General features: G+C 61.6%; 1 protein-coding gene across 2 annotated transcripts in view; it reads right to left on the bottom strand.

Moving 5' to 3' along the window:
* The window catches only part of COL5A1 (collagen type V alpha 1 chain), a 143,430-nt gene that overhangs the window by 39,718 nt on the left and 78,243 nt on the right, over positions 1 to 25,469 (bottom strand). For both annotated transcript variants that reach the window (XM_039255152.1, XM_039255151.1), the window contains exons 17-32: positions 24,153 to 24,206; positions 22,905 to 22,958; positions 21,796 to 21,849; positions 20,982 to 21,026; positions 19,018 to 19,071; positions 18,453 to 18,497; positions 17,842 to 17,895; positions 17,610 to 17,654; positions 16,710 to 16,763; positions 12,774 to 12,818; positions 11,947 to 12,000; positions 8,749 to 8,793; positions 7,302 to 7,355; positions 5,016 to 5,123; positions 4,318 to 4,371; positions 1,707 to 1,760 (exon numbers count right to left, since the gene is read on the bottom strand). In XM_039255152.1, coding sequence (XP_039111083.1) covers positions 1,707 to 1,760; positions 4,318 to 4,371; positions 5,016 to 5,123; positions 7,302 to 7,355; positions 8,749 to 8,793; positions 11,947 to 12,000; positions 12,774 to 12,818; positions 16,710 to 16,763; positions 17,610 to 17,654; positions 17,842 to 17,895; positions 18,453 to 18,497; positions 19,018 to 19,071; positions 20,982 to 21,026; positions 21,796 to 21,849; positions 22,905 to 22,958; positions 24,153 to 24,206 — 873 coding nt within the window. The remainder of the gene's footprint in view (positions 1 to 1,706; positions 1,761 to 4,317; positions 4,372 to 5,015; positions 5,124 to 7,301; positions 7,356 to 8,748; positions 8,794 to 11,946; positions 12,001 to 12,773; positions 12,819 to 16,709; positions 16,764 to 17,609; positions 17,655 to 17,841; positions 17,896 to 18,452; positions 18,498 to 19,017; positions 19,072 to 20,981; positions 21,027 to 21,795; positions 21,850 to 22,904; positions 22,959 to 24,152; positions 24,207 to 25,469) is intronic.

Consider the following 25,469-nt stretch of genomic DNA (forward strand, 5'->3'; position numbering starts at 1 on the left):
GGAGGGATGGAGGGAGGGATGGAGGGAGGGATGGATGGAGGGAAGATGGAGGGAGGGATGGAGGGAGGGAGGGAGGGAGGGACGGAGGGAGGGAAGATGGAGGAAGGGAGGGAGGGAGGGATGGAGGGAGGGATGGATGGAGGGAGGGAGGGATGGAAGGGAGGGATGGATGGAGGGAGGGATACAGGGACAGGACGGCAAGAACGACCCCCTAACTTGGTCAGGGTTATGCCAGCTGGACTGCCACCATCAAGGGAGAGTTGAAAACCACCAGTGCGCGGTGAGGTCTCCGTCGCCTGCGGGGACCGGGGCGTGGGGAGCCCGCGAGCTGAGCCGTGAGCGGTCCGGGTCTCCTGGCAGGAGGCGCAGGTGAAACCGTGGCCACCTGCCGTTTCGCTCGTGCGCAGCGCCACCTCGGACGCTTCCCAGGGACAGGCCTGGCCACTTTCCTGCAGACCCCACGTCCCCCACTTGCCTCTGTGTCCCCGGCACCCGGGAGGGCACAGGGACTACTTCTCCCGTGACGCGTGGGCGGGCTTGCCAGTCCCGTTCCGCCCTTGCCCAGGCCATTTCCTTTTGTGAAAGTTGACCTCGTTGTCCTCAGGGCCCGCCTCCACCAAGGTGGTCACCGAAGACAGCAGTAGGTGCAGACTCAGACAGGACACCCGGGCGGGTGCGCAGGGAGGTGCACGTGGACATCCAGCTCCGGACCGGACGAGGGAAGTGGCCCCTGTCACGCTGTCCACTCGCACCGAGGGCGGCTCCTTGTGTTCCATGTTGGGGATCGGCCCCACGCACGCTGGTTTGCCTGGGTTTGGCTCACTTGAGGGGTCTCTCCATTTTCAAGAGAGCTCACCGCCTCTGCTCAAACACGGCAAGGACAGATCGGAGCAGGTGCTTCTCCGGGGAGGTGCAGCCCTCCCGCACCAGGAGCTCCGGCGTGAGGCGCAGAACGGGCTGGGCCTGTCACAGTAGCTGCAGAAGCTGCGGCCCCTCTTCCAAAGTGTGGGGTCCCCCTGCCCCAAGGCGTGCTCTGCACACACCCCACAAACCACAGGCCCCTCTGTCCCACGTGCCTGTGGACAACCAGCTCAGAACTGAAGGACCGGGATGGCCATCTCCATCCCGTGTCCCGAGAGGCAGTGCTCAGACAGTGTCCTGCGATTTCCCTGTCAGACGGCTTGGACCAGCGGGGAGTCAGGATGGCTTGGGGGGCATGGCTTCTCCAGCCCAGCCCCAAAGCTCAAGGTGACAACAGAGTGACCACCCGGCAGGTGCCCTGTGACAACGGCAGCTCCAGCTCACAAATACCAAGGGGGAGGAGCTGCCTGAATTTGGACCCGCAGAGTAGGTAACATACAAAATGGGAAAAAACTCCTTTTTTTCCTTCCCTTCCTTTAAAAATTCACCTGGAGGAAAAGTCACTCGGGTTGAAGAGAGAAGACTTGGGTTTCGCTAACGGCCCAAGGAGCGGTCAGGGGGTCAGGGTCGTGGTCGCTCACCAGAAAGCGCGCCCTCCTCTCCTGCTGCTCCCCCGCCTCCCACACCACCACCCGCCCTGTGTACGGGGAGAGTCTCTGGCCGGGCGGAAAGTGGTTTTGGCAGCAAAATGGGTGAGAATAAACAGGACATGCTAGAAAATATACCCGTTAAATAACAAACAACAGCAAAACAAGCCACGTGACTGGAGGCCACGCTGTCCTTACCCTGCCCCCCTTCTCTCCGTTGGCACCAGGAAAGCCAGGAAACCCAATGGAGCCCTGAAAGAGAGGGGGTTCATAAGGAAGCATGAGTGCAGGGCCAGACAACCAGCTATGTTGTGCGTGCCAGCGGCCGGTCACAGTTCACAGCCTCAGACACAAACTCCACCGACCCACCCCCACCCCACCCATCCATCCACCTACCCTTCCATCCAGTCACCCATCCACCCATGCAACCACCCACCCACCCATCTAGTCATTCACCCATCCACCCACCCATCCATCCACCCATCCCTCCACCCATCCAACCATCCATCCACTCATTTACCCACCCATCCATCCATCCATCCATCCATCCATCCACCCATCCATCCATTTACCCACTTACCCTTCCATCCATTCACCCATCTAACCATGCAACTATCCACCCATCCATCTATTCATTCATCCATCCACCCATTCACCCACAGATCCACCCACCTATCCACCCATCCCTCCACTCATCCAACCATTCATCCATTCATCCATCCACTCATTCACCCACCCATCCATCCATCCCACCATCCATCCACCCATCATCCATCCATCCAACTATCTACCTGCCCATCCATCCACTTAGCCAACCATCCATCCATTCTGTCCAAACATACACCCACCACCCCCCAGCCAGCCATCCACCCATCTAACTATCCACTAATCTGTCCACCCATACAAACATCATCCATCCATCCACCCATCATCCATCTACTCACCCATCCATTCCTCTAACTATCCACCTATACAAACGTCATCCACCCACCCACCCATCATTCACCATCCATTTATCACCCACTCACTCAGTAAATATTTCCTAAGCAACTCATAGCCTCTAAATCTAAACACCAAAGCTGAGTCTTAACCATGCTTCTCCTTTCTCCCTCTCTGCACACTCATGTCTTCGGAACATTGGTATCTGGGAAGAGCAGGGCACACAGACTCCTGAGATGAACTGGAAAGGGGTGTGTGCATCTTACGTTTATGATATTTTGTTTACCGTGTTTTGTTGTCATGTTTTGTTATCTTCCCAGAACACCTCTAAATAAAGCCTGGCAGCTTGTAACGTGAGAAATTAATGCAAATCTATGCGCTGACTGTAACAACTAACAGCTATTTAATTCTAGAAACCTACAAGGTGCGTGTAGACAAAAGATACACTCGGTGACTCTGATGTGGGTAATACCCAGACATCTACTCTGTGAACTTCCCTGAGATGCTCAGACATTTCCCGTGCCCTTGAGAGGTGGTTGCTGTCTTCAGCGGGCCTCTGCTCTCTTGTGGCTAAAAATCCTGACCTGAATGTGTGCTCAGACCATGAAAAGTTCACACACGTCCAAACCTTGCACCCCTATGCCCGCCTGCCCATCTAGGCATGAGACTGCCTTGGACACCTGGGCGCAGGTCTCGGCGCAGGTGCTGGTCATGGCGACCGTGTCCAGGCACTCCTGAGGGCTTTAAAACTGCCAGGTGGGGGCACCTGGGGGGCTCAGTCCCTTAAGCGTCTGCCTTGGTTTCGGCTCAGGTGACGATCTCAGTTTCATGGGTTCAAGCCCTGCGCCAGGCTCTGCACTGCGAACATGGGGCCGGCTTGGGATTCTCTTCCTCACCCCTCCCGTCCTACCCCCACCTGCACTGTCACTGCTTTTCTCAAAATAAATGAACTTAAAATATTTTAAAAAACAAACCAAAACTGCCAGGTGGCTTCCTTCCAAGGGCACAGCCTGAACTTGGTCCGCACCCCCAAGACTTCTCTCTGCTCCTCCCCCCAGGGGACATATACAGTTCATCAGTCCCTCTTGCTCCAAGACCGGGGGGGGGGGAGGGGAGGGTGCCTAGTCCTGTTCAGTGTATCACCGTCGGACACTGAACAAATTGCAGTTTGATCGCAAACTGCCTCCCTGCGGTGTGGTCTACATGCCCCAAATGGATATTAGCATCCCTCGGGAAGGCCAGCTGATTCCTTAGCCAGAAAAGAAATATCCAGTGGGACAGCCGGCCTGCGGGGCCCCTCCCGGGAACGAGCCTGAGCCTGGGAGTCTGGAAAGGCGCCGAAGCCGGAGAGGCAGAGTGACAGAAGCAAAGCGCTTCCACCGCTAATTATGCCTTCAGTGCAGCAGCTGGTTATTTTCTAAGGAAGGACCATGAATAATAAAAGGTGAGATTTGGAAAAAAAATAATGTTTTAAATGATTTCCAAAGCCTGGAGGAGATGTTTCACTTAAAGCCGAACACGGTTTCTTGTACAGAAGGTTTCGTCTCCCTTTTATGCTGTTACGAGCAAATAACCCCCAAGTGTCCAGGGTGAAGCAAGGCGAGGGAGGCTTCTGCGTCCGAGGCGCAGAGCAGGCAGCGGGCCCGGGGGCTGGGGACCCGGTGCACGGCCCTCGCTCAGACTGGCTTTGCCCTGTTTCCTGAAAGGACCAGCTGACTGCCCCCGCACCTCGGTCCAACTCAACCAGCCTCACGCCCAGGCTGTGGACAGCGCACAGCCTGGGGGAGACGGGCAGGGTGACACTGGGTTTCGCCATGGCGGCCCCCCCAGGGACGTTGGTGTCCCAACACCCGATACCCTCATAAATTACCTTGGGTCCTTGTCTTCCCGGGTAACCTGGTAATCCCGGAACTCCGAGTTTTCCCTGGGGAAAAAGAAGGGGCTGTGTCATCTGGCCAGCACCTAACTCCACCATCCGCTTTCTCCAGGCCAAGCAAGGACGGCGAGGGGCTGCTGCCTGCCCCCTGGGGTGCTGTATCCCCGGAAAATTCCTCTGCCCGGACAGGAAGCAGGAAGAGACAATGCCCTGACTGAGGCAAATCTCCAGTAAAGAACTCTTTATCCGGGAGGTTCTGCTGAACAGCTTTGTAAAGAGTCCTTGGGGCAAGACTGGGCGGGCGTCTGGGGCCCTCCGAGCGCCCATTCCTGGGCCAGGGCCGCGGCAGGGGCGGGGGGACAGGTCCAAGGACAGGTACGCGTCGCGAGTCCCTGGATGAAAGGCGGTGCTGCAGGCGCAGGGCTCAGACCCCAGGCTCTGGGCACCCGGAGGAAGAGGCTCTCCCAGGGCGCTGGCCAAGTGCTCAGAGACCCGACTCAGGACAAGGGAAGGACCGACCTGTCAACAGACTAATTCACCAGGAAGCTGGGCAAGTGGGACAGGGCCCGAGTCAGATCACGCCTGACCCCGTCTGGGGGCTTCAGCCTGGCCGAGTCACCAGCCTGGGCACCCAAGGCCGTCAGAGGGGTCTGTGACCCCAGGAAGCAGCAGGCATCCTTCCTGTCACTTACCTTCTCCCCAGGGGGTCCCAGAGGACCGGGGTCGCCGTTCGGACCTCCACGCCCCTTCGGGCCTTCAGGGCCATCTTCTCCTCTGGGACCAGGGGGGCCGATCTCCCCCTGCAAGTCAAAAAAGAGAAGGTTAGGAAGGACCCTGTCCCCACCTCCCACCACACGCCTCCCATGGCCATTCTGGCCCCAAGAGTCTGCATCCCAGGTAAGATCTCACGGTAGGAGCCGCTCCACCTGCTGGGCGCACCCGGTGGCCTCGGGCAGGCGGCACGTGCTGCCGTCTGAGACCCCAGAGCGCCGTACAGCAAGCTGTGGGGCTCTGCTGAGTGGCCTCACCGCCCCCCTGCGCAGAGGTGGGAAGCTTTGTCCAGGCCGGACACTCACGCCTCTCCAATGAGTCCCTCCCGGCTGAGATGACCATGGCCGGCACCGGAGCTCGGAACTGCTGCTTGCCCAGCGCTGCCCTTGTCCTTGAGGCAGGAATGGACCGCAGGAGGCACAGGGGTGGACCATGGCCCTGATGCGCAGGGTCTGGGCATGGCAGACCCATGGGAGACCACGTGACGTGTCTCAGAGATGCAAGGGTCCTCGATGCAGCCCCAACCCACTTCCCCGCGGTGCAGCCTGGGCCCCGACAAGACCCGGGGCTCCCTGGGGCCCACAGCAGCACCTGGCCCGGCGTCTGAGCCCCCACCCTGGCCCTCTGCCCACTGCGGGATCACGCCGACCACTGGCTCCCAGCAGCAGCTGCAAGATGGCCGTACCCCCAACAAAAACGTGCATCCCCTGGATAACGAAGGACCAATTAACTTTCCTTATTCATAAGGTCATGTCTGCAGACCCAGAACTCTCTGTCCCTACAAGTGTTTTTCTAAGAAAAGAACCCTTCACTTGTTAACTGAGCACCTAGAAAAGGCCAAGCACTGGGCAGAAATTTCTCCACTCCCTGTCTGAGCAAGTGTCCCTGCTGTCGGTCTCCCACTCCCCCCAATTCCAAGGGCAGGCTTGCCCGCAGAGCCTGGCGCATGACTGCCGGACATCCTCTGTGCCATCTCTTTCAGAAATGTACCCTTGTAACACGGACCCCAAGTGTGTGCACGGCATTGTCAGAGGCAGAATAAAAAGGACATTCACCAGCCAGAGAGAGAGAGAGAGAGAGAGAGACCCCTCAGATGTGGGCAGAGTCCCGTCACCATGGAGGAAGTTCTAGAACAGCTGTTGTTAGCAGGACAGAACTGGGACACGACTGTGAAATGAATCTCTTTCATTCCTCCGCCTTTGATGGAGGCCAAGATCGCTTCTGCCTTTTGAGTTTGTGACACGGCGCCAGGCGCGTGGGGCCCTCCGGCGCCGGCACGTTCTGAAAAGGCACCTGCATGCCCGTTTTGTCAGGGAACATCACGGCGGCCGCACGGCAGCGCTCTGTCAGCCCACAGCAGTGCTGCAGGTGCGCGGCCAGCTGCTGCCACGGCTGTGCCCTGCCCCCCCCCCCCCCCCCCCCCCCCGCCCCCCCCCCCCCCACTGGCTCAGGCCCTCCCGTCCCCCCGCCCGGGGCCCGCGCTCACTCTCAGCGGGCCTGCACCGCAGCAGCAGCAGGAGGCCAACGGCCCGGAGCCACCCTCCCACGTCACCTGCCTCACCCTCTCCCTGCTCAGTGGAAAATGCAGCTGGTGGCCTTCCGTGGGCGCCTGCCACGCGAGCCCACCTGTCCCCCTCTGGACTGAGCAGCTTCCTCCAACGCGGGGGTAAATTATTCATTAAAAACAACCTGTGCGTTGCAGCTTCTGACAACCCAGCATGAGGTGACACAACCAGCAGCTGCGCAGGGTCCTAAAGGCACGGGAGCGTGTCGGGGGCCGAGGGGCCGTCCCGGTGGGTGGGGACCCAGCCCTCCCCGGTCACACGGCATCTCTGCAGCCTCTTCCCCTCTGTCTCTTCTGAACCAAATGAAGTGTTCTGCCAACCAGAGTGTCGGCCGCAGAAAGACAAGTCCCCACGGACCCCCTGTGCAAGGGGGGTAAGGGCACAGCGCAGAGGGGCCAGGTGACCCCAGGTGACCCTAGTAACCAGGCGTTAACGCCAGGCAAGAGCCGCCGTGGCTCAAGCCGGAAGCTGAGGGCCAGTGGGCGGGGGGGACATGCACCGAGTCGGGCCTCTGGGCTCCCAGCTGTCTCTGCCTGCGGCCGGGAGCCCCCACGGAGCCGTCCCTCCATTAGGAGACGCTGTCCTGTGGCCCCAAACATGCCAGCCCAACCCCCACACCCACCAGCTTCCCCAAACACTCACCCGGTCACCCTTGATGCCCATGTCTCCTTTAAACCCAGGAAAGCCGTCTTCACCCTAACAAAGGACAAGACAGTGGTCGGGTCTGCATGAAAGAGTCCCCCCTCCGGGATGGCTGCCCCCCCGCCACGACTCAGCACACGGCCCCAAGCCCAGAGCCGCTGTGTCATCCTGCCAGGCGGGGGGCAGGTGTGCGTCCCATCCCTCGTGAAGGGTGTCCCCATAACCCTCTGCAGTTGTGGGGTCGAGCTCGTGGCCCCACACCCCTGCACCCCGCACAGCTGTGCACAGCCCCACGCCCCACACCGCTGGGGCCCAGTAGCTGCCGACAGGCAAGCAGCAGAGCGGGGTCCAGAGGGAGGATGCCCCAGAGAAGCCGGACACCCGGGCCGGCCCCCCAGGAGCTGTGGGAGGGAAGGGCCAGGGGCCAGCCCTCAGTGACACGGGCCCTGCATCTTCTGGCCCAGGGAACACAATAATATGCTATTTGCACATTTGGGGACACACAGGGGTCAGGGCCACTGTGCACTCGGGTCCCCATGCGGACAAGACCCTCAGATACTTGTAAGGGGCCGCCTGGCTTGCCCTCCCTCTCAGCGTCCAGGCCCTGATCTGACCTCGTTTGCCCATCGGGGGCCTGGCCCTGAGCACCCAGGCCAGCAGGTACACGGATGGAGGCAGCTTTCTGGGACTCGACGCAAACTCGTTCCTCCCCAGCCCGCAGTGCGCGTCTGCTGTTCTGTGACAGGCCGGGGACTCACCCACGGCGGCCCCGGACACTGAGGTCCCGGGAGGCACTCCTCACCCCCACCCCGCGGGCTGCCCCCGCCCCAGGGGGGCCTCCAGGGAAGAGACCTTCCCCGTCGCTCTAGCAGCCCTGTCTCCAGCTAAAGGACAGAAGTGACAAGACAAACGTGGAACCCCTGCAATAGGATGAGGGACCTCGGGGCGGCAGGAGGCACCGCCGGGCACACCGCTGGGGACATCGTCTGCCCCGTGGGACTGTGCTTGGCCCTTACCCCAAGGGCCCTCAGTCTCACACTTGCAGGTGACCCAGAACGAGGGCTCAGGGTTCTGCTTTCCTCTGCCGGCTCTCCAGGGGAAACTGAGGCAGTGCACGTGGACTGAGGAGTGCCCGGGACGGGCATCTCACACCCCCACGGACCCGTCTCCCAGCTGCCTTGCAAGGCATCCGCCTGGGGGTGGGGCGTGGGGCGTGGAGCGCCCGCTGGCCTCTGCAGGTGAGTGGCGAGCCTCAGCCTTGGCCTTGGGTGGGTGGGGTGGAGCGCAAAGCCCCAGACCCTCAGTCCCGCCAGGAGGTGCGCCCACAGTCTATCCTGCAGGGTGTATCCGTCCCTCCACACTCAGAGGCCACGGCAGCCTCAGCAGCTGTGAGGGCTGCACCGGAAGGAGCTCTGGGCCGTTTGCGGCAGGAAGGGGACGCACTCACCTTCTCGCCCTTGGTGCCCTTCAGACCGCGGATGCCATCGGCCCCCTGTGCAGACATGAAGGGAAGAGAGTGAGTCGGACGCATTGGAGCCTCTCCTGAGCTCTCGAGGGGAAGTCCTCCCCACCCCCACCCCGCCAGTGACTCCCAGATGGCCCCGCTGATATCTGCCCTCTTCTGGAAACATCCATCTCTCTGAGGTCTGGGGAGCAGGTGGGACGTGAGGCCTCAGCACGGGCTCTGGAATCGGGCAGATGGGCCCCAGCTCGTGGCCTCTGACATTGTCCCAGGTGCCTAGTGCCTCAGTTTCCACATTGGGAAAGTGGGGTGGCGACGACCATTACCCTGTTCCTGTGGTGGGAGGAGAAGGCAGACAAGGCCTCGGGCACTCGGCACACAGCAGGTGCTCAAAACACAACAGCTACATGCTGTCAGACTACTGTCCTTCTGTATGACTATTACTGATACACGATAATGGGCCGTCAGCTTATTAATCACCAATTAATAATAACGACGCCACTGCCAATGACATGGCTCAGGACGGATCTCTGTGCCGAACGAGAACTGTAAGGGCAGGACTCGCCCACTTTCCTCTGACCCGCCCCCCCCGCGTTAGCACCTCGCCCAGACCAGGCAGAGGGGAGGGAGGTGTCCACAGCCTTGGCCCTCCGAGTGGGGAGCAGACGCCAACGGCGGCCAGCTGCCCACGGGACCCCAGAGAGAGGCCAGGCTTCCCCTGTGTTCCAGCCGAGGCTGCAGGCAGGGTGGCGGGGCCACCTCCGGGGACCCTCGGGCTGCCAGATGCCCTCTGGTGGCAAAAGCTGTGCACAGACTGTTGAGCCTTTTTCCAGGAACCGAGGAGAAGCCCCAAGAAAAGCTGGAGGCGGACGGAGAGCTGGGCCTGGCCTGGGCTGCATGCGCCCCCCCCCGCCCATGGCCCCAGGCAGCCACAAGCAGCCGCAGGACAGATGTTCTGGGGCCCTGGCACCAGCTTGCTCCCTCCTGCGGTGCTGGTGGGGCGGGCTTCCTGTGCCCACACCCTCCCAGACCCCGAGTGCTACCATTTCCCGACCCGGGTCAGAGGCCAGGGGAACGCGGCCCACAGACAAATCGACTAGGTGTCTTGGCCACGGCACAGCTGACATTCGGGGCTGGGTCAGTTCGTCGCGGGGGCTGCCCTGTGCACGGCATCCCTGGCTCCGACCCGTTAGATGACTGTAGTCCCTCCCCCTCCAAATCACGACCGTCAAAACCATGCCCAGACGTCCCCAGGAGGCACAAATCGGCCCTGGTTGAGGACCTCAGGACTGCGGCATCCACTGTGGCCCTAAGGGGCCAGGACTGGGGGACAGAAAGCAAAGGAGCCAAGGGAGGAACAGGGCTTTGCCCAAGGGCTCAAGAGAATTCATGGTTAGGGTCTTCCCCCAGCCCCCCACCCGCTCCGGCAGGCTCCATCAGTGGCGGATCCGCCTTAGCTGACAGTCCAGCCCTGACGCCCCTCACAAAGGTCCGGGAAAATCAAAGCGCACTGAGGGGCCCTTCCCCAGGAAGAAGGCAGGACTCGGTGGAGAAAAGCCAGGCCCTGCTTGCCCAGGGGCTGGCTGCCCCTCAGGGCGATGGCTCGCCACCTCTCTGCCCTGAGCCGTCACCTCCCTCGGGGGCCTGCCGTCCCTTAGGCTGTGGACTCCACTGCCATTTTCAAAAGCCCAGGGAATGAGAATGTATTTCTCCAGTGAAAAGAGCGTTCAGCCCCACACTCCCTCCCACTCTCTGCTTCCAAGTCTAACCGGATCGCTCCCGGCATGAATGAATTCTAATCAGATAGACAAGATAAGAGCCTTCTCCATAAACATTTTAAAGCAAACACCTTTCAGCTCACAGCCTCAGCATTATGCAATTAGCCACGGAGCTGGCAGACACTTTTGTGACAAGAATTTATAAAATAAACATGCACAGGGCTCACATAATCAGCATTTCTGCGAAACAGTCATCCTGACAAAGCTCCCACGGCGGGCGGGTCAGAGCCTGCTTCAGGCCGAAACCTGACCCCACCCCCGGCTCCGACCCCTGGGAGGCAGGTCTGCGTCGGGCCCTCGGGACATCGTGATCCCTGGGAAATGCACTCAGACCCCTCAGGGTCCAGTGTGCGGTGCGCGGTTCAGAATAAGCAAGTTCTGAGTCTGGGTCCTGATTGAGGCATCGAGTTTAGGGTAACTTGGGACAAGGTGCTGAAAACTGAGGTCTTGGGTTCTCCAACCCCCACCCCGCAGGCCAGGCGCACACGTCCGAGGTGCAAAAATGCTCAGAGTATGAGGCATGGTAAACGGTGTGGACCGGCACAGGGGCTGAAGGGTGTGTTAGTGCAAATTCCCCAGACTAAGCACCTGTGTCTGTAAACACGTTTATACATTTCCCTCCACGTCAAGTTAAAGTCCTTTGGAAAGAAAGTAAGCTATTAGCTTGTTTGAGGCCCCAGAATCACCTAGAGCTTTCAGACACTGCAGAGAAAGAAGAACACCTCCCCTCCCCTCCCCTCCACCTCCACCAGCCTCCGCCACACAGGCTCCTTGGGGCCCATCTCTTTCCGTATAAATGTGCCCCACGTGCCCAGAAAGCGGCACGACTGGACATTAAATCACACGACTCCAGGTAAACCCGGTTAGCTGTGCCGGACCAGGCGCGCCCGTGTTCGGGGCATTGCTCTGGATCTCCGTGCCCCGGGCACAAGGCTCTGGGAGCCCCTCGGCAGCGCAGACGCGGCTGTGGGTAAAGGGACATCTCCCACGAGCCCCTCCTGCGTGTTCCCCCAGGGGAGGGACCCTCTCCCTCTGGACGTGCTAATGGCCCTGAAGGAATGTTCCTGAGTTTCCCAGGAAAGAGGGACGAGCACTTCACTTTGGCTGAGGCGTGCGTCAGTGCGGGGCTCAGGGGGCGGGGGGGGGGGGGGGGGGGGGGGGGGGGGGGGGGGGGGGGACTGGGTGGTCACTAAAGCAGCGTCCCGACAGACGGACCGGTGTCCCCATCCTGACGCCTGTGTTGTCACAGATGCACCTGAGAGGCCCCCGGCTCCGGGTTGGCCCCTCTGGGCCCCGGCCCTCTGCCCCAGATCCCACCTTCCCTCACGAGCCGGGGGGCCGGGCTGCGGCGCCCCCAATCCAGCCCTGCCCGATCCAGGGAGACCTGAAGCTGCCAGAACCTCACCTTGACTCCTCGAGGACCCGGGTAGCCGATTGGGCCCTGGGGGCCGGGAGGACCCTGAAACCGAAGGGGAAAAAGGCCATCAGCCCCGTCTGGGGCCTGGTCGCGTCCAGTCCACTCCCGGGCCCTCCCCCAACCACCAGAAAGCGTCCCTTCCGCCAGCAAATTCCCGTTGCTCCGTGCAGAGCGGACATCCCGGATCAGGCCCTTGGAAGGGGCTCCCGCTGGACGGGGACGCCTGCCGTGTCTCCTGCTGAGACCGAAGTGTGGCCGCCGCCCAGCGGTCCAGGAGCGCGAGGGGGGCCGTGAGATGGCGGGGGGGTGATGCTGGGGGCCGTCCTTAAAGAAGTGTGCTCCCAGCAGAGGTGCACTGGGTGCGTGGGAGAGCTTCCGACTGGGAGAGGGGACGCGGGCTGACCGTCTGGGGGAGAGATGGCCCTGACAGCCTGGGGCCTTGCTGAGCACTCGCGGCCCCGGCTCTGCGCAGGTGCGGGCCTGGGGAGGCCAGGATGAAGGGAGGCAGAAGCGGACTTTTGCCACAAACAGGGCAGCAGGCGAGCCCCTGGGGGCCAGGCTGCCTGGAAACTCCATCCCGACTCTAAGCCCCACGTCCTGGCCCCAAGCAAACGAGGGCAACGGGTCTGCAGAAGCCCTTGGCCGAGAACCTGCAGTCACCCAGCTTATGTGTGGCCATGCGCGTAAGCAAGGGCGGGGAAGGGTCACCGGGGAACCAGATGGGTGGAGGTCCCTGACGCCCCAGGCCGGGACCCCTGGGCACAGACACCAGACGAAGGGCACAGCTGCCCCCGCTCACTCCCTTCTGAACCCACCTGGCCGCCTTTCTCGCCTGGAGGGCCTTCTTTGCCAGGGTGCCCCTGTCAGGAGAGAGAAGGCGTTAGACAGCGGCCGCTCCGCACCCCTGTCTTCAAAGGTGGGCGGGAGAGCCGGCCCCTCCCATCGCCTTCCCCCCCACACTCCCAACCACGAAACAAGAACCAGAGAGGCAAGAAGTCAAAGGCATCAGGCAACCGAGCCTGGGGGTCACCCGCAGCCATGGGCCCTGAGCCGGCCCTTCAGCCCTGTCCCTCTGCTGCCCCATGTGTCACGTGGGAACGGTGGCACCCAGGCGCCGTCACATCACCTGACTCACCGCACCCAGCCCGCCCCCCGAGTGCAGGTGAGCCGGCACAGTGACCACAGGGCATTTGCTCAACATCTCCCGGCATGAAGAATTCTGTGCCAAACAAGGAGGGGGGACATGGGGCCGGAGTCTGGACACCTAGCTCTCTCACGTCCTGAGACGCCGGGGAGGCCACGCCCTGTCATTCGACTGGGGTCCCAGCACGTCCCCAGGTCTCTGTCAGGTGCCTCAGCCTTCCACGTGGACCTACTGCCACAATACAGGTTGAGTCAACGCCCAGAAGAAACGGTCGTGGCCCCTGGGTCACTGCCCCAGCTTCCCGAGCCCCAACCCATTCAGTTCCCGGAAATGCGAGCTCTCTGACTTTCCAACCTGGGCTGGTCACTAGCTGTAGGCCTCTGAGCTCACGAGGCAGACACAGATAGTAAAAGCGGAAAGAGACACGCTGCCCTCTGTCCAGGAGCACCCCAAGGGGTACAGTAAAGAGGCCGAGTGGTGTGCTGAGGCTGCTGATTCTCGACCTGCTTGCATCCGACCCACTGTGTGACCCTGGGGAAGACACTTGCCCTCTCTGGGCCTCCACCTCCTCATGGGTCAAATCAGAGGGTGGCCCAGGTGCTCTTTCAGCTTGAGTCTTCTAGAACGCAGCAGCATTATGGGGACCAACATCTCACCTCTCGGAATAAATGATCTGGGGGTTTACCTTCTTGTTTTTATTAGTCATGCAGTTGGATTGGATACTGTTGACGGCAAGGCACGTGGGGACTACAGAAGTCCTTCTGCAGGCGGGGGGCCCTCAGGGGGCTGCCGGTGCCCGCCTTCGAGGGAAATCAGGCCCCCGATGGGCCGCACTTGCTGCTCTGGCCCACACGGCCACACCGCCTGCCACACCGCCTTTCAGAAACAAGGCTCGTGGGGCCAGTGCCTCGTGTGGCGGGGCCAGACCCCAACAGAGCCAAGGAGAAGGTGTCCTGCTTTGGGGGGGCAGCAACGCGTGGGCCCTGCCCCCTGTGTGCCACATACGCCCTCTGAGCCACGTTACTACAGCTTCCATCAACCACAGACATTTTTCCGTTAAGGAACCGTGCGGACAGGGAGTGCGGGTGTGGATGCTTGGGCCCCGGGCTCCAGGTGACACACACACACTGCGGACAGAGCCACGTGGGTCCCTCAGAGAGCGAGCAACACCCTTCCACGAGGTAACGTCCTCGCTCACGGGGTGGCGGTGAGAAGGTGCCTGCCCCACGGAGTCGCCGCAGAGACTGCCAGGAGCAGGTCGGTAAAGCGCTCCGGACTGCGCCCGGCACCCAGCGCGTGGCCAGCTCACGTCGGCAGTTTTCAGGGTTATTAGCATTATTTCAATTGAGGCCAAATTTCTTTAGATCCAGTGTAAGTTGTATTTATAGAATGAGTAACTGGGAGGAGAACACAAAGCTCACTTTAACATGTGGGAACAGGGGAGCCTGGGTGGTTACGTCGGTCGAGTGTCCGACACGGGCTCCGGTCATGATCCCACAGTCTGTGAGTTCGAGCCCCGCATCGGGCTCTGTGCTGACGTGAAGAACCTGCTTGGGATGCTCTGTCTCTCCCTCTCTCTGCCCCTCCCCTGCTCACATACTCTCTCAAAATAAAAAAAAAAATATGTTAAAAAAATGTTTTTAAAAAATGTGGGTACAAACAACAATGAAAGGAAATACCCCAAAATAAGAGACTGAGTTTTCTGTGGTGAAAAGCTAGCTGTTTTCCAATCCATTCTACGAGCTTGCATTTTCTACAAGCTTTCTACGGGCATTGTTCGTATAATGGAGAAATAACAAAGCTTAAGTTATTTATATTTGATATTTTTCTGATTAAAAAAGTAATATACGTTCCTTGTAGACAATCAGGCAAGTGGGAAAGGAAACAAAGTCCCTCATGACGTCACCGGCTTCAGCGGCCCCGGCTAACTGTGGGACACGGCTCCTCTGGCCCCTCATGCACACACACGCCAAAGTGGCATCGCGTGATGTATCTTTAATATTACGTGGCGGGCCTTTTCTCGTGTCACCCAAAGTTGGTTTTTACTGGCTCAGTAATACTCCTCTGAACCATACTCCCCCGACGCGTCCCCCGTCGCGAGCTCTCCGGGATGATTTAACTACACACTCGAGTGCATCTGCTCTGAAACACTCCCTCCTTCCGAAGGACTTTAAATCAACCTTGCTTTCCGCAGCTGAGGCCGAACCCAAGCAAGTCGAGGGAAGAAAGAAAGGAAACCCTGTCCTGTTTGGAGAGCGTGCTTCGATCTCTCTGTTCCTGCAAATTCACATACGAAAACAGGCACCTGTTCCCTTCGCGTCTTCAGCGTTAAGCTCCTTCGGGTGCGCGGCTGGCACTGCAGTACTCAGACGGGCCGCCGTGCGCTCATATTTCAAGTTTAAGTGTCAGCTGGGGGGAGTGGAAAGTGCAAAGTCTAGGAGAGGAAGCCCATGGCTCCATGGGCATGGGGTGGGGGGGTCTTCGAGGTCTAACAGGAAGGAGACCAGACCCCTCAGGGTGTCTTGGGCATAGGGCTGTCCTGTGGGGACAGGGGCTCTCCAGGGCAGAAGCAGTCAGGTCAGGGAGGTGGTGGGGGCCTGCAGCCCGCCCGCTCCCCGGCACTGTCGGCCCCACTGGGTTGCGGGCCGGCCCATGACAGACACCGTGCACATGGGAAAATGCGTGGAGGATGCACCCAGCGGCCATGAGTGGGGTGAGCCCTGGGGACGGGATTGGAGGGGCCTCCGTTTTGTTGTCTTTTCATCCATTTTGCTAATTTTCCATAACACGGTGCGTTATTTTGTAATCAGAAGCGGAAATGAAGCGTGACTGTAAGTTAAAAGGGGTAAACCACCTACTCCATCCACACCGCCAAATGCGGGATGCAGGAGGCCGAGGGGGGCCTGGGGCAGCTTGCATGGGGCGGGCGGGGGTGGGCCGCTGGCTCAGACAGGGACAGGGCGACAGCTGGTGCGTGATGCCCTGCACCACGCCACTCTCAGCCGTGCAAAGGGAGCTGTACCTCAAACAGTCACCAAATCCACACCCCCCGAACGTGCGTCACCTCCCACCCCTCCCTCTGACAGCTCAGCCACAGATTGGACTTGTCACTGGCTCCCTATTTCTAGGCGGCACCTGATTTGGCTCCACAGCTGTGCTCACACATTGCAAACGCGCTGGTTAGTACCCGCCTTCTCAGTGTGTGATGGCTAAAAATACACTCGGCACGCGCCATCCTTCCCTTCAAACACCAGTGTCACGGGGAACAGCCCGGAGCCCAGCCCAGCCCTCCGCAGGCTGAACAGCGCAGGCTGGGTTCTGGTCATCAACCAGCACTCCCGATGAGTCACACGCTCCTGTCCCGGAGTTCCACGCCTCGACTGGAACCCATTGTGGAAAAGTGCACCTGAAGTCCCGTGGCTACTGGGCGACCGATCACACGACCAATGGGGTCCTCATCAGTGGACGTGGGAGACGGGAGACAGGGAGGGGCACCTCGCCGCCCCAGGGGCGAGGGGAGGGAGAGGCAGCCGCTGGCCTGGGCTCCCCGCCCCGGGGGCACATGGGGCAGGTGGTGGTGAAGGGGTGAGGCGGGCAGAGTACTCACCGGGGGTCCATCAGCACCGGGCATTCCTGGCAGGCCTGGTTTACCCAGGGGACCCTAGAACAAACCAGAGACCCCCTGAGCCCTGGGGCCACCTCTCCCCTAGGTGGCTCCCAAGGGCACTTTCCAACATTTCTGGTCCAAGAACATTTGTTGAAAGGGATGCTCAGAGGCACTGAACCCCCACTGAATGCCCCCTGGCACGGAAGCTTCTGGCAACTGAACCCCCCAAAGGAGATGACCCCCCCGAAAGTTTCCTGGGCCTGCAGTTTCGCTTTGGGAACAAAACCACCCCAAGCAGAGGCAGGAAGGTTTCTGGGACGGTGCCCGGGGGTCTGAGCTACTGAGAACCAACCGCACCCTGGGGGTGGTCCCTGCCAGCCAAGTGCTCGCCGCCCGTGGGAAGACCTGGGGTCGAGCCCGAGCTCAGCAGGTGCTCGAATGGCCCTGCTCTCCCCCAGCACCTAGGACTCAGCGGGTGCGCGGGATGCAGCTGGGGGTGGGGGGGAGGTTTGCCAGATTCCGCAAAAAGAACGCACAAAGCTGACGACGACAAAACAACACAACATACAACCGACAGTCGAACACGACTGAGTGTCCTGTTTATATTCTCCTCCCGGAACCTGGCAACCCTCCCCTCCACACAGCTACACGGTGAACGAGTGAGCAAACGAATGAATTTGTGATCGATGAAAGGCAAAGACCCCCCATCGTCCCCCAAGCTCATTTCCTCGGTGCGGAGGGATCGGAGCCTCCCTGGCTCTGGGGGAGGAACAGACTTGCGCACGAGCTGGGGACGGACCGGCACTTCTGTGGCCCAGACTGCGGCGGAGTGAGCTTCCCAGGGGCAGGAACGCACCCTGCGGAGGCGGGGGTGTCCCTATACCAGCACAGCCAACTCACCTTTTCTCCTGGAGGGCCTATTGCACCCTGGGGACCTGGAAGACCCTAGGAGAGGAAGGGAGGGTCAGGGGACTGGCCGGCTCTGAGCTCCTCCCCGGCACCCTCTCCATCGGTGCCCAGATGACCCGGTTCTAGGCCACATGCCGCTGTAGGGCCCTTGGCCGGGACCGGCAGCATGGGGCCAGGACACCCCACCGAAGACCCGCACCCCCGCCGGCCGCCGCTCACTTACCTGGGCACCTGGATTACCCTGCTGTCCCGGGGGCCCGGGCTCTCCCTGGGGGCCCTGGAGGAAACACAAGCGAGGCATGACGGGGGCTCCGGAGGGCAGGCAGGGGCCCCCACCAGCATCGGGAGAGGATGCACAGACGGGAAGAAGCAGGTGGCCCCGCGGCAGAGACAAAGCAGGCTTGGCGCTTACAAGGGTCCCCAGGCTGACCCGGATGTGAGGGGCACCCGCTGCCTCTGCTGGCGCACCCAGACAGCCACCGGGAAGGCGCAACCGAGAGAGGAAGCCACCAGAAAGTGCTCTATTTGGCAGAAAGTTCCCAAAACGTCGCATTAAAGTCTCCTGGTAGAGCCATGAGCCCTATCTCCCGGCGGGCCTGGCTCACAGTACGTGCTCGTCACCAGAGCACAGGGCAGGGACATGGGAAGCTCCCTCCGCCCCTGCACGGACGCGGTCTGGCTCTGGTGGGAACAAGCATGGCCGCCAGCCCATGGCCACTGGCTCTCCCGCTCGGGCTCCACGCAGCCCCGGGGCTCAGGGCCTGTGCCCTCCACCTCGGATTCCCTTCTGGTTTGACAGCAACGGCGGGGGGCAGACCCCTGAGAGAGACTTACCACGTTTCCTTTCGGACCTGGTTGGCCGTCCATGCCTGTCACACCCTGGATGGCATTGGAAGAAAAGGGAAAAAAGGAGACAGAACGCTGAAGAATCAACCGCACTCACAGGGAGAATCCCACTCAACTCCACTCGGCGTCCTGCCCTCGCCGTGCCGAGCGATGGCGAACCCCCTGGGGAGGGGCAAGGGGAGAGTTAAAGAATCCTGCAGGCTCTGGATCGGCCAGGGGTCGACGGAGCTGCCCGGCCCCAGCACTGGGTGGGCCAGACCCGGAGAAGCCACCCACCAGGACAGAGCCCTGCCAGAACCATGGGCTGCCTGCTTCCAGAACTTTCCAGAAGCTGCTCACAGTGCCTTCAGAGAAAGAAATGAGGCATCCCGGGGGGTGTTTACAACAGCATGTGTTGCATGAGGAGGAGGAGCTGGGTCTTTGTGCTCCCACCTGCAAACCCACGCCTGCACAGGGCTCCCCATGTCGAGGGGCCTCAGAGCCCCGCGGACACCTCGACCAGCCCAGGGCAAGTGTCCGAGCAGGACACACAGGCAGAGGTGATGGGCCTTACCGGAGGTCCAGGAGGGCCCGGGGGCCCCTTCGGCCCCAACAGACCGCGCGGCCCCTGCAAGAGGAAAGAGCAAGGACTGTTCACACTTGGCCAAGAGTCCGGCCCCAGCCCTGCCCCAGGCAAACCCCGCAGCCCCCACCCCGCCCCCCAGAGCGTTTGCAGCAACGCAAGTGTCCACGTGTCCCGGGAAGCATGGGGAGCACCCGGTCCTCGCCTGCGATGCCTCCTCCTGCCCCCACCTCTCCACCTGGGCCCCGGGGAGCAGGGGCGGGGCCTGGAATGAACTGGCAGCTCATACAGGGGATCAAGGGGCACCTTCAGAGCAAGGGGAGCCTTTCAAGTCAAGGGAGCCCTTTCAGGCTGGCTCAGGGCAGGTGCACACAAACGCCCTCCCAGCAGAGGCCACGGAGATACTCTGCGGCAAGGAGCGCCTTTGTCCACGTCTCTCGTGACCCGCTCCCTCCGGGCAGTGACACATGACTGCACTTCGGCCACCAGAGGGCGCAGGGAGAAGAAACGGGTTCTCATGCGGGCATCGGGACCAAGGCAGAGCTGTAGCACAGGGGACTTTTCTGGGGGCCACTAAGCCCAGAGCTCAGCCCCTCCGCCCCCTGCAGCGAAGGGCACGTGTGGGGACAGCCCTGTGTGCACAGGGAGGGACACAGCCCCAAGGCAGTGCCGTCCCCAGCGCAGTCCATGAGATTTAGACGGCGACACGGCAGAGGCATCGCCCACCACTCCTGAACCTCACACCCGCCCCGCCTGCGGGGGGCTCTTCCAGCCTTTAACCAGGGCCTGAGCACCCTCAATTCTGATGGAAAGTCGTGAGACCCAGCGGAGGAATCCTTCCCACACTCGGTGCCACGTAGCCATCCCTGTCGTTATTTAAATACTCAGCCCTGTAAGTGCTTTCTAGAAGCTAATAACCCAGAAGGTGTCGCTTCGGCGTGTGTTAAGGAGACGCCTGTGTAATGGATTCTCCTTAGAGGCTAATCAGGCATCCTGGGCAGGATTTAGTTCCCGGTGAAGGTGTGAGCTCAACCCAGGCTCTTGCCGTGTACCACTTGCGATGTTCCCCCCAATTAACACCACCAGATGTATAAGGCCGTGGTAACGTGGACGACAAAAATGAGACATTTTAGAAGGAACCGCAGGTGAGAGGTAAATGGTGTCCTTTGTCGCTGAGGAAGTTTGCTTGGGCCCTAACAGAAATCGGCTTCAGGAAAAGAGCCATTTGATGCCATGGCAGGGCCACCCTAATGCAAGGCTCCACTTTGGAGAAGTGTAGGCATCAGAAGGGACGGCAAACTGCTTGATCGGTCCCCACAACTGCTCCTGGACACTCGCCTAGTGCACTCTAGGTGCCCACCATGCCTAGAGCCTGCACACCCACCGTGATGGCTCTGGACACCTGCCATGATGTCCCTGGACATCCACCATGATGGCCCTACACACTCACCATGATGGCCCCTACACACCCGTCATGATGGCCCTACACACCCGCCATGATGACCCTACACACCTGCCATGATGGTCCTGGACACCCGCCATGATGGCCCTACACACCCGCCATGATGGCTCTACACACCCGCCATGATGGCTCTACACACCCGCCATGATGACCCTACACACCTGCCATGATGGCCCTGGACACCCGCCATGATGGCCCTACACACCCGTCATGATGACCCTGTGCTCCACCCCATGACTGCAACATGGAGTTCCAAACACAGCCATCGGGGCCTCAGCTTCTTCCCCTGGGGAAGGCAATATTTGCCCACCAGCCTTTCCTTCTCTTCCTTGCTCTAGAACCCCCCAGATGTCTGTTTCAAGGCGACCTCCCCTCTAATCTATGCTCCAGGCCGGTCCCTGGTTCTATCCAGAACCTGGTTCTATCCAGACGGTCTCCTCCAGCAGCCCATCACCGTGCTGAGGACAGAAACGCCCACCCGAGCAGGACTTACGGGCTCCCCAGGCAGCCCTCTGGGCCCGACTTCTCCATCGTCACCCTGTGGGGGAGAAACGAGGCAGGATTTTAGGGACAGGTTCTAAGGCCGGGACAGAGAGACAACATTCCTTCTGGCCGTGCGGCAGGATTCCCCGGCCTGGGGCTGCTCCAGCCTCTGCCAGACGTACTAGTCTGGTACCGCTGGGCCTGGGGCCCCAGGAAGAGCACCTGACAAACCCCAGGGACACCGCAGAGCCCCCCGCCCAGGCTCCCGCTGCGCGCAGAGCACTGCTCTTGGCTGCCGCTCCCGGCCCTCTGACCCTCCCCGCCTCCAGGGTCAGGACCAGCCTCTTCCCAGACCCTCCACCCCCTCCCCCAAACCCCGGGCTCCACCCCCCACAGCCTCCGCCCGAACCATGAGACAAGCCGGGCTCGTGACCGCTCCCCCCCGCCCCTCCCCGCCACAGCGCCCTGGGCACACGCCTCCTGAAACTGGGGGCGCGCTCTCTCTCACTTGCACGCTCTCTCTCTCTCTCTCTCGCTCGCTCTCTCTCGGAGACCAGTGGCAGGTAAAAGCGCTCCCGGTCACCACATGCAGCAGCAGAACCAGAGGTCAAGGTACATGTCTCCCCACCTGGCATCTCTCAGGAGGGGCGTGCGGCCCGGCCCACCCCGCATCCCACGGCGTCACCCACCCACAGCCGCCCCTTCCCCAGATGCACGCTGCACCCCGACAACCAGTCCCACTGCTGCCAGCGTTTCCTGGCGGTTTCTGGCCCAGGACCCCCCCCCACCACCACCACCGAGGGGACGGGCGGGCGGGCACTCACCCGTTCTCCATCATCTCCCGGAGGTCCAGGTGGGCCAGAAGGACCAGGGTCACCCTAGGATGTCAAGCGGGGTCAGCGTCAGGCACTCGGAACAGTCGCCCCCGACTGTCTCAAATGCCATCCGTCTTCCCGTGACTGTGACCAGAAGTCTGGAGCCCCCTGAAGGCTCCCGGTAAGACAGGTGGTGGCTTCTGGGAACTGGTCTCGGGAGGCAGGGTCGTTCCCATGGGCAGGCGGCACCCCCGGGCCCTGCGGTGGGGTCTGAGCGGCCCCCTCCCAGCTTCTCTGTGGGAAGGAGGGGACCAGCGCCAGCCCCACAGGGTCCCCAAGAAAGGGCTGCCATCCTGGACCGTGAGTGTCCTGGGGGTCGGCGCTGGTCCACCTCCCACCTCTGGCAGCTTTGGGCCTCGCATGCAGTCGGTGTCTAATGTGCGCTCATCCGTCAAATGGACAGGCCTGACAGCTGCCTTCGTTCCAGTCTCCGCGTCATGGCTGGAGAGCGTGAATGACACGGCCTTGGCAAGCCCACCTCGTTCCCCATGGGGCTGTGGAGCGGGATGGGCAAACCCTCCCCACATCGTCAACAGGCGTGTGTGCTGGTGTGTGTCCACACTCACACACGTGCCTGCGTGTCCACACTGGCCAAAGTGCAAAAGAGGCTGGGTCTGCTCCAAAGAGAACAGGTAAGGCGGAAAACGACTGGAGAGCAGCCAAGAGCCGGCCCACGGAGGCCGCCCCGCCCAGGAGGGAAGCAGGGACCCCCGGGCCACAGCACGCGCCCGGCCTCGGCCTCGGAGCTGCCACCAGCCCCCCGAGTCTCCAGCTCAGTGGTGCAAGGGGTCCTCGGCAGCTCCGGAAATGGGGGCCACCTGGGCTTTCTGGGCCCCGGTAGCAGACACCCGCTTTCTCTGGGCTGACCTTCCGCAGACAAAGGTGTCACGCTGGCATTGGTTTCCGTGACCGTCTTGAGAGGCCACCCTGGAATGGGGGCACTCTGGCCCCACACCAGAGACCCCGGGCCTTCTGGAAGGATCTCCCCGGAAGCACCCCCGCTGCACAGAAGCCATCAGGACCTCTGCGCCGGAAACACGCACACGGGGAACACTTACCCGGTGGCCCTTCTCCCCCGGCAGCCCAGCCAGGCCGTCGAAGCCGCGGTCACCCTGAGGGGACAGAAAGCCTGCTCAGAGCCGCCGCCGCACACAGCTTGGCCGCCCTCCTTGGGCCGCACTTCAGGCGGCGTCTCTGCATCCCGGGCCCCAGGACCGCTGCTGTGGCAGCCACAGGCCTCTGCTCCCCCCACGTTCCGCTGCCCCTGGCTCTGTGCTCCCCAGGCCTTTTCCCTCAAACGCTGAAAAAGGCTACAAACACAGAGGTGTCTCTGGTCCTGGAGCCAGACTCTGAGCCCTGATGTGTGGGTGAGCACTGGCACACCGCTGCGCATGCCCGTCTTACTGACTGCTACACCCCCAGTGCCCGGCACGGCCTGGCACACATGGGAGCACGTACTCGTCACTGCTGGGCCGGCACTAGCCCTTGGGCCCCCCAGGCGGCCTCCTGGAGCCGGAGGCGCAGAGCCCTGCCTCGTGGACGTTACAAAGCACGTGGATGAGGTCAAGTACAAGTCCACCCCTCCAGGCAACAGCTGCTGGGCCCGTCACCGGAGAGAGGCACCAGGCGCAGCCTTGGGCATCTCTGCCAGAGCTGAGAGACAAGGGCTGGTCATAGATGGGGTGGGGGGCTCGCACCAATGCGGGGGCAGAGGGGTAGCCATGCGGTGCCATGGCAATGGAGGGAGGAGATGGGGAGTGGGGTTTCCGCAGCCCCGGCTGGTGCCCCTGGCCAGATTTTGTTCACGTGCGCAGGTGAGCCCCGCGTTCCCCCCATACAATGTCTACTCACTCCCTGCAATGCCCAGGAGTAGACACCCCAAAACCACTCAGGAAGGCTCCCTGCCCCGTGCACCTGGCATTCCTCGCGTCAGCCCGTGTGCGCGATCTTACTGTCTACCCGTTCACAGATGGGTTTCAGAGCTAGGATTCCACGCGCCCCCCATGCTCACACCCCCTCGAAGGGAGCTGATTTGCCCCCTAAGCAAACTAGCTGCAATGGTCATGCCTGCTTGTGACATTCACCCCGGCAGCCCTGGTACTGGACCCAAAAGGACCCCATTGAGAGACTGACCCAAGCAGAGCCTTCCTCACCCCCAAGGCCCTCCCCAGATGAGCGTGAACGTCACAACTCATTACTTGTCACCACAGTGACCTTCTTCACACCACTGACACGTTGGCCGTGCCATCAATGTGAAGAAGATGACCACGGCCGTGGGTGCAGACGCCAGGAGGCCGAGAGCCTACCTTTGGGCCGGTCTGTCCAGGCATCCCTCTTGCCCCGTCACTCCCAGCTCGGCCCTGGAACACAGGAAAGAAAGTGTCACCGGGGTCTGAGTCGTGGCTTCCCGCGACGCCAGGCAGAGTCACACGGCCCCACGTGGCCAGGCTGGTCCGGAGGGCCTGGAGCCGGGGTCCCGGGCTGCCATGCACCTCTCACGTGGCTCCGGTCTTTCAGAGCCTCGCCGTGTGAAGTGCCGGGTGGAGACAATGCCACTCGCCTCTCTGTGTCTGGGGGTGACTCCAGGCCACAGGACAGAGACCAGGCAGCTCTGTGAGTCTGCAGCAATCTGCCGCCCACTCCCTTCCACCGTTCACGAACCCGATTACGGACCGGAGAGGCACAGAAAGGAAGGGCCCAGGGCCAGTCCAATCGGCCACAAAAGAAACAGCCCCACAGCGGCGACTTGCCTCGCTAAGCTGCCACTGTGAGTGACACTCCATCCGTGGAGGCCACTCCTGGGGCCGTTATCTCCGCTATTTCCAGGAGGGTGCCAAGGCCAAGCCCACGGCCACCACCCAACCGGCCATGGGGCTGAAGGGCCGGGCCCACTACAAGGCCCCTCAGTCACCCCGGGAGAGCCCCGCCAGGCCTGAGGCCACCTGGACGGGGACAGGGACTCGGCTAACGAGTCAGCCAGCTGAGTATAGAGACCTGGCCCAGATGAACCCCTTCTCTCCTCTCCTCGTCCCACGTGCACCCCATCGAATGAGGCCGTTGCCCGGCCACTCACCGCCGGGCACCGAGAACATTTGGAAAGAGACAGCTTTTGGCCTCAAAGCACAGGGGAGACAGGGCAGCAGCAGAGAAGAAAGGAGCCGGGGACCCAGGTGGGCCACAAGGAGATGGTTGTTCCCCCCCGGGGTTAAAGGTTACACGGAGCTGCCAGGGATGAAAAGTCCCCTCAGGAAAGGCGCCCAAGCGACGCAGCTCTGGGGCAAAATGCTGAAGCCAAGCCAGGTGAGCGGAGACACGGATGGACCCCCCGGCCCCCCGCAGAAATCAAGGGAGACTGGTCAGAACAGTGCACATGATTTCACGCCATGCCAGCACACGGCAGGACCTGCAGCCACCCCTGACGGCCAGCACCCAGCGCGGGCCGGCGCCCCTCAGGGCAGGGGCCAGGCCAGCACCGCCCGCAGGGCCTCCCGCCCACACTGGCGAGGTGTCCTGCCCGTCCCACACAGTCTGCACGCGGCCCGGGCGGCCCAGGGCTCAGCACAGCCCGAGAGGCTCACACCTGCACCAGGACGACCCCCACGCGCTGTGAGCCGTGTCCGGCT

Source organism: Hyaena hyaena, unplaced genomic scaffold (assembly GCF_003009895.1).
Source record: "Hyaena hyaena isolate Hyena2069 unplaced genomic scaffold, ASM300989v1 scaffold_511, whole genome shotgun sequence".
NCBI lineage: Eukaryota > Metazoa > Chordata > Mammalia > Carnivora > Hyaenidae > Hyaena > Hyaena hyaena.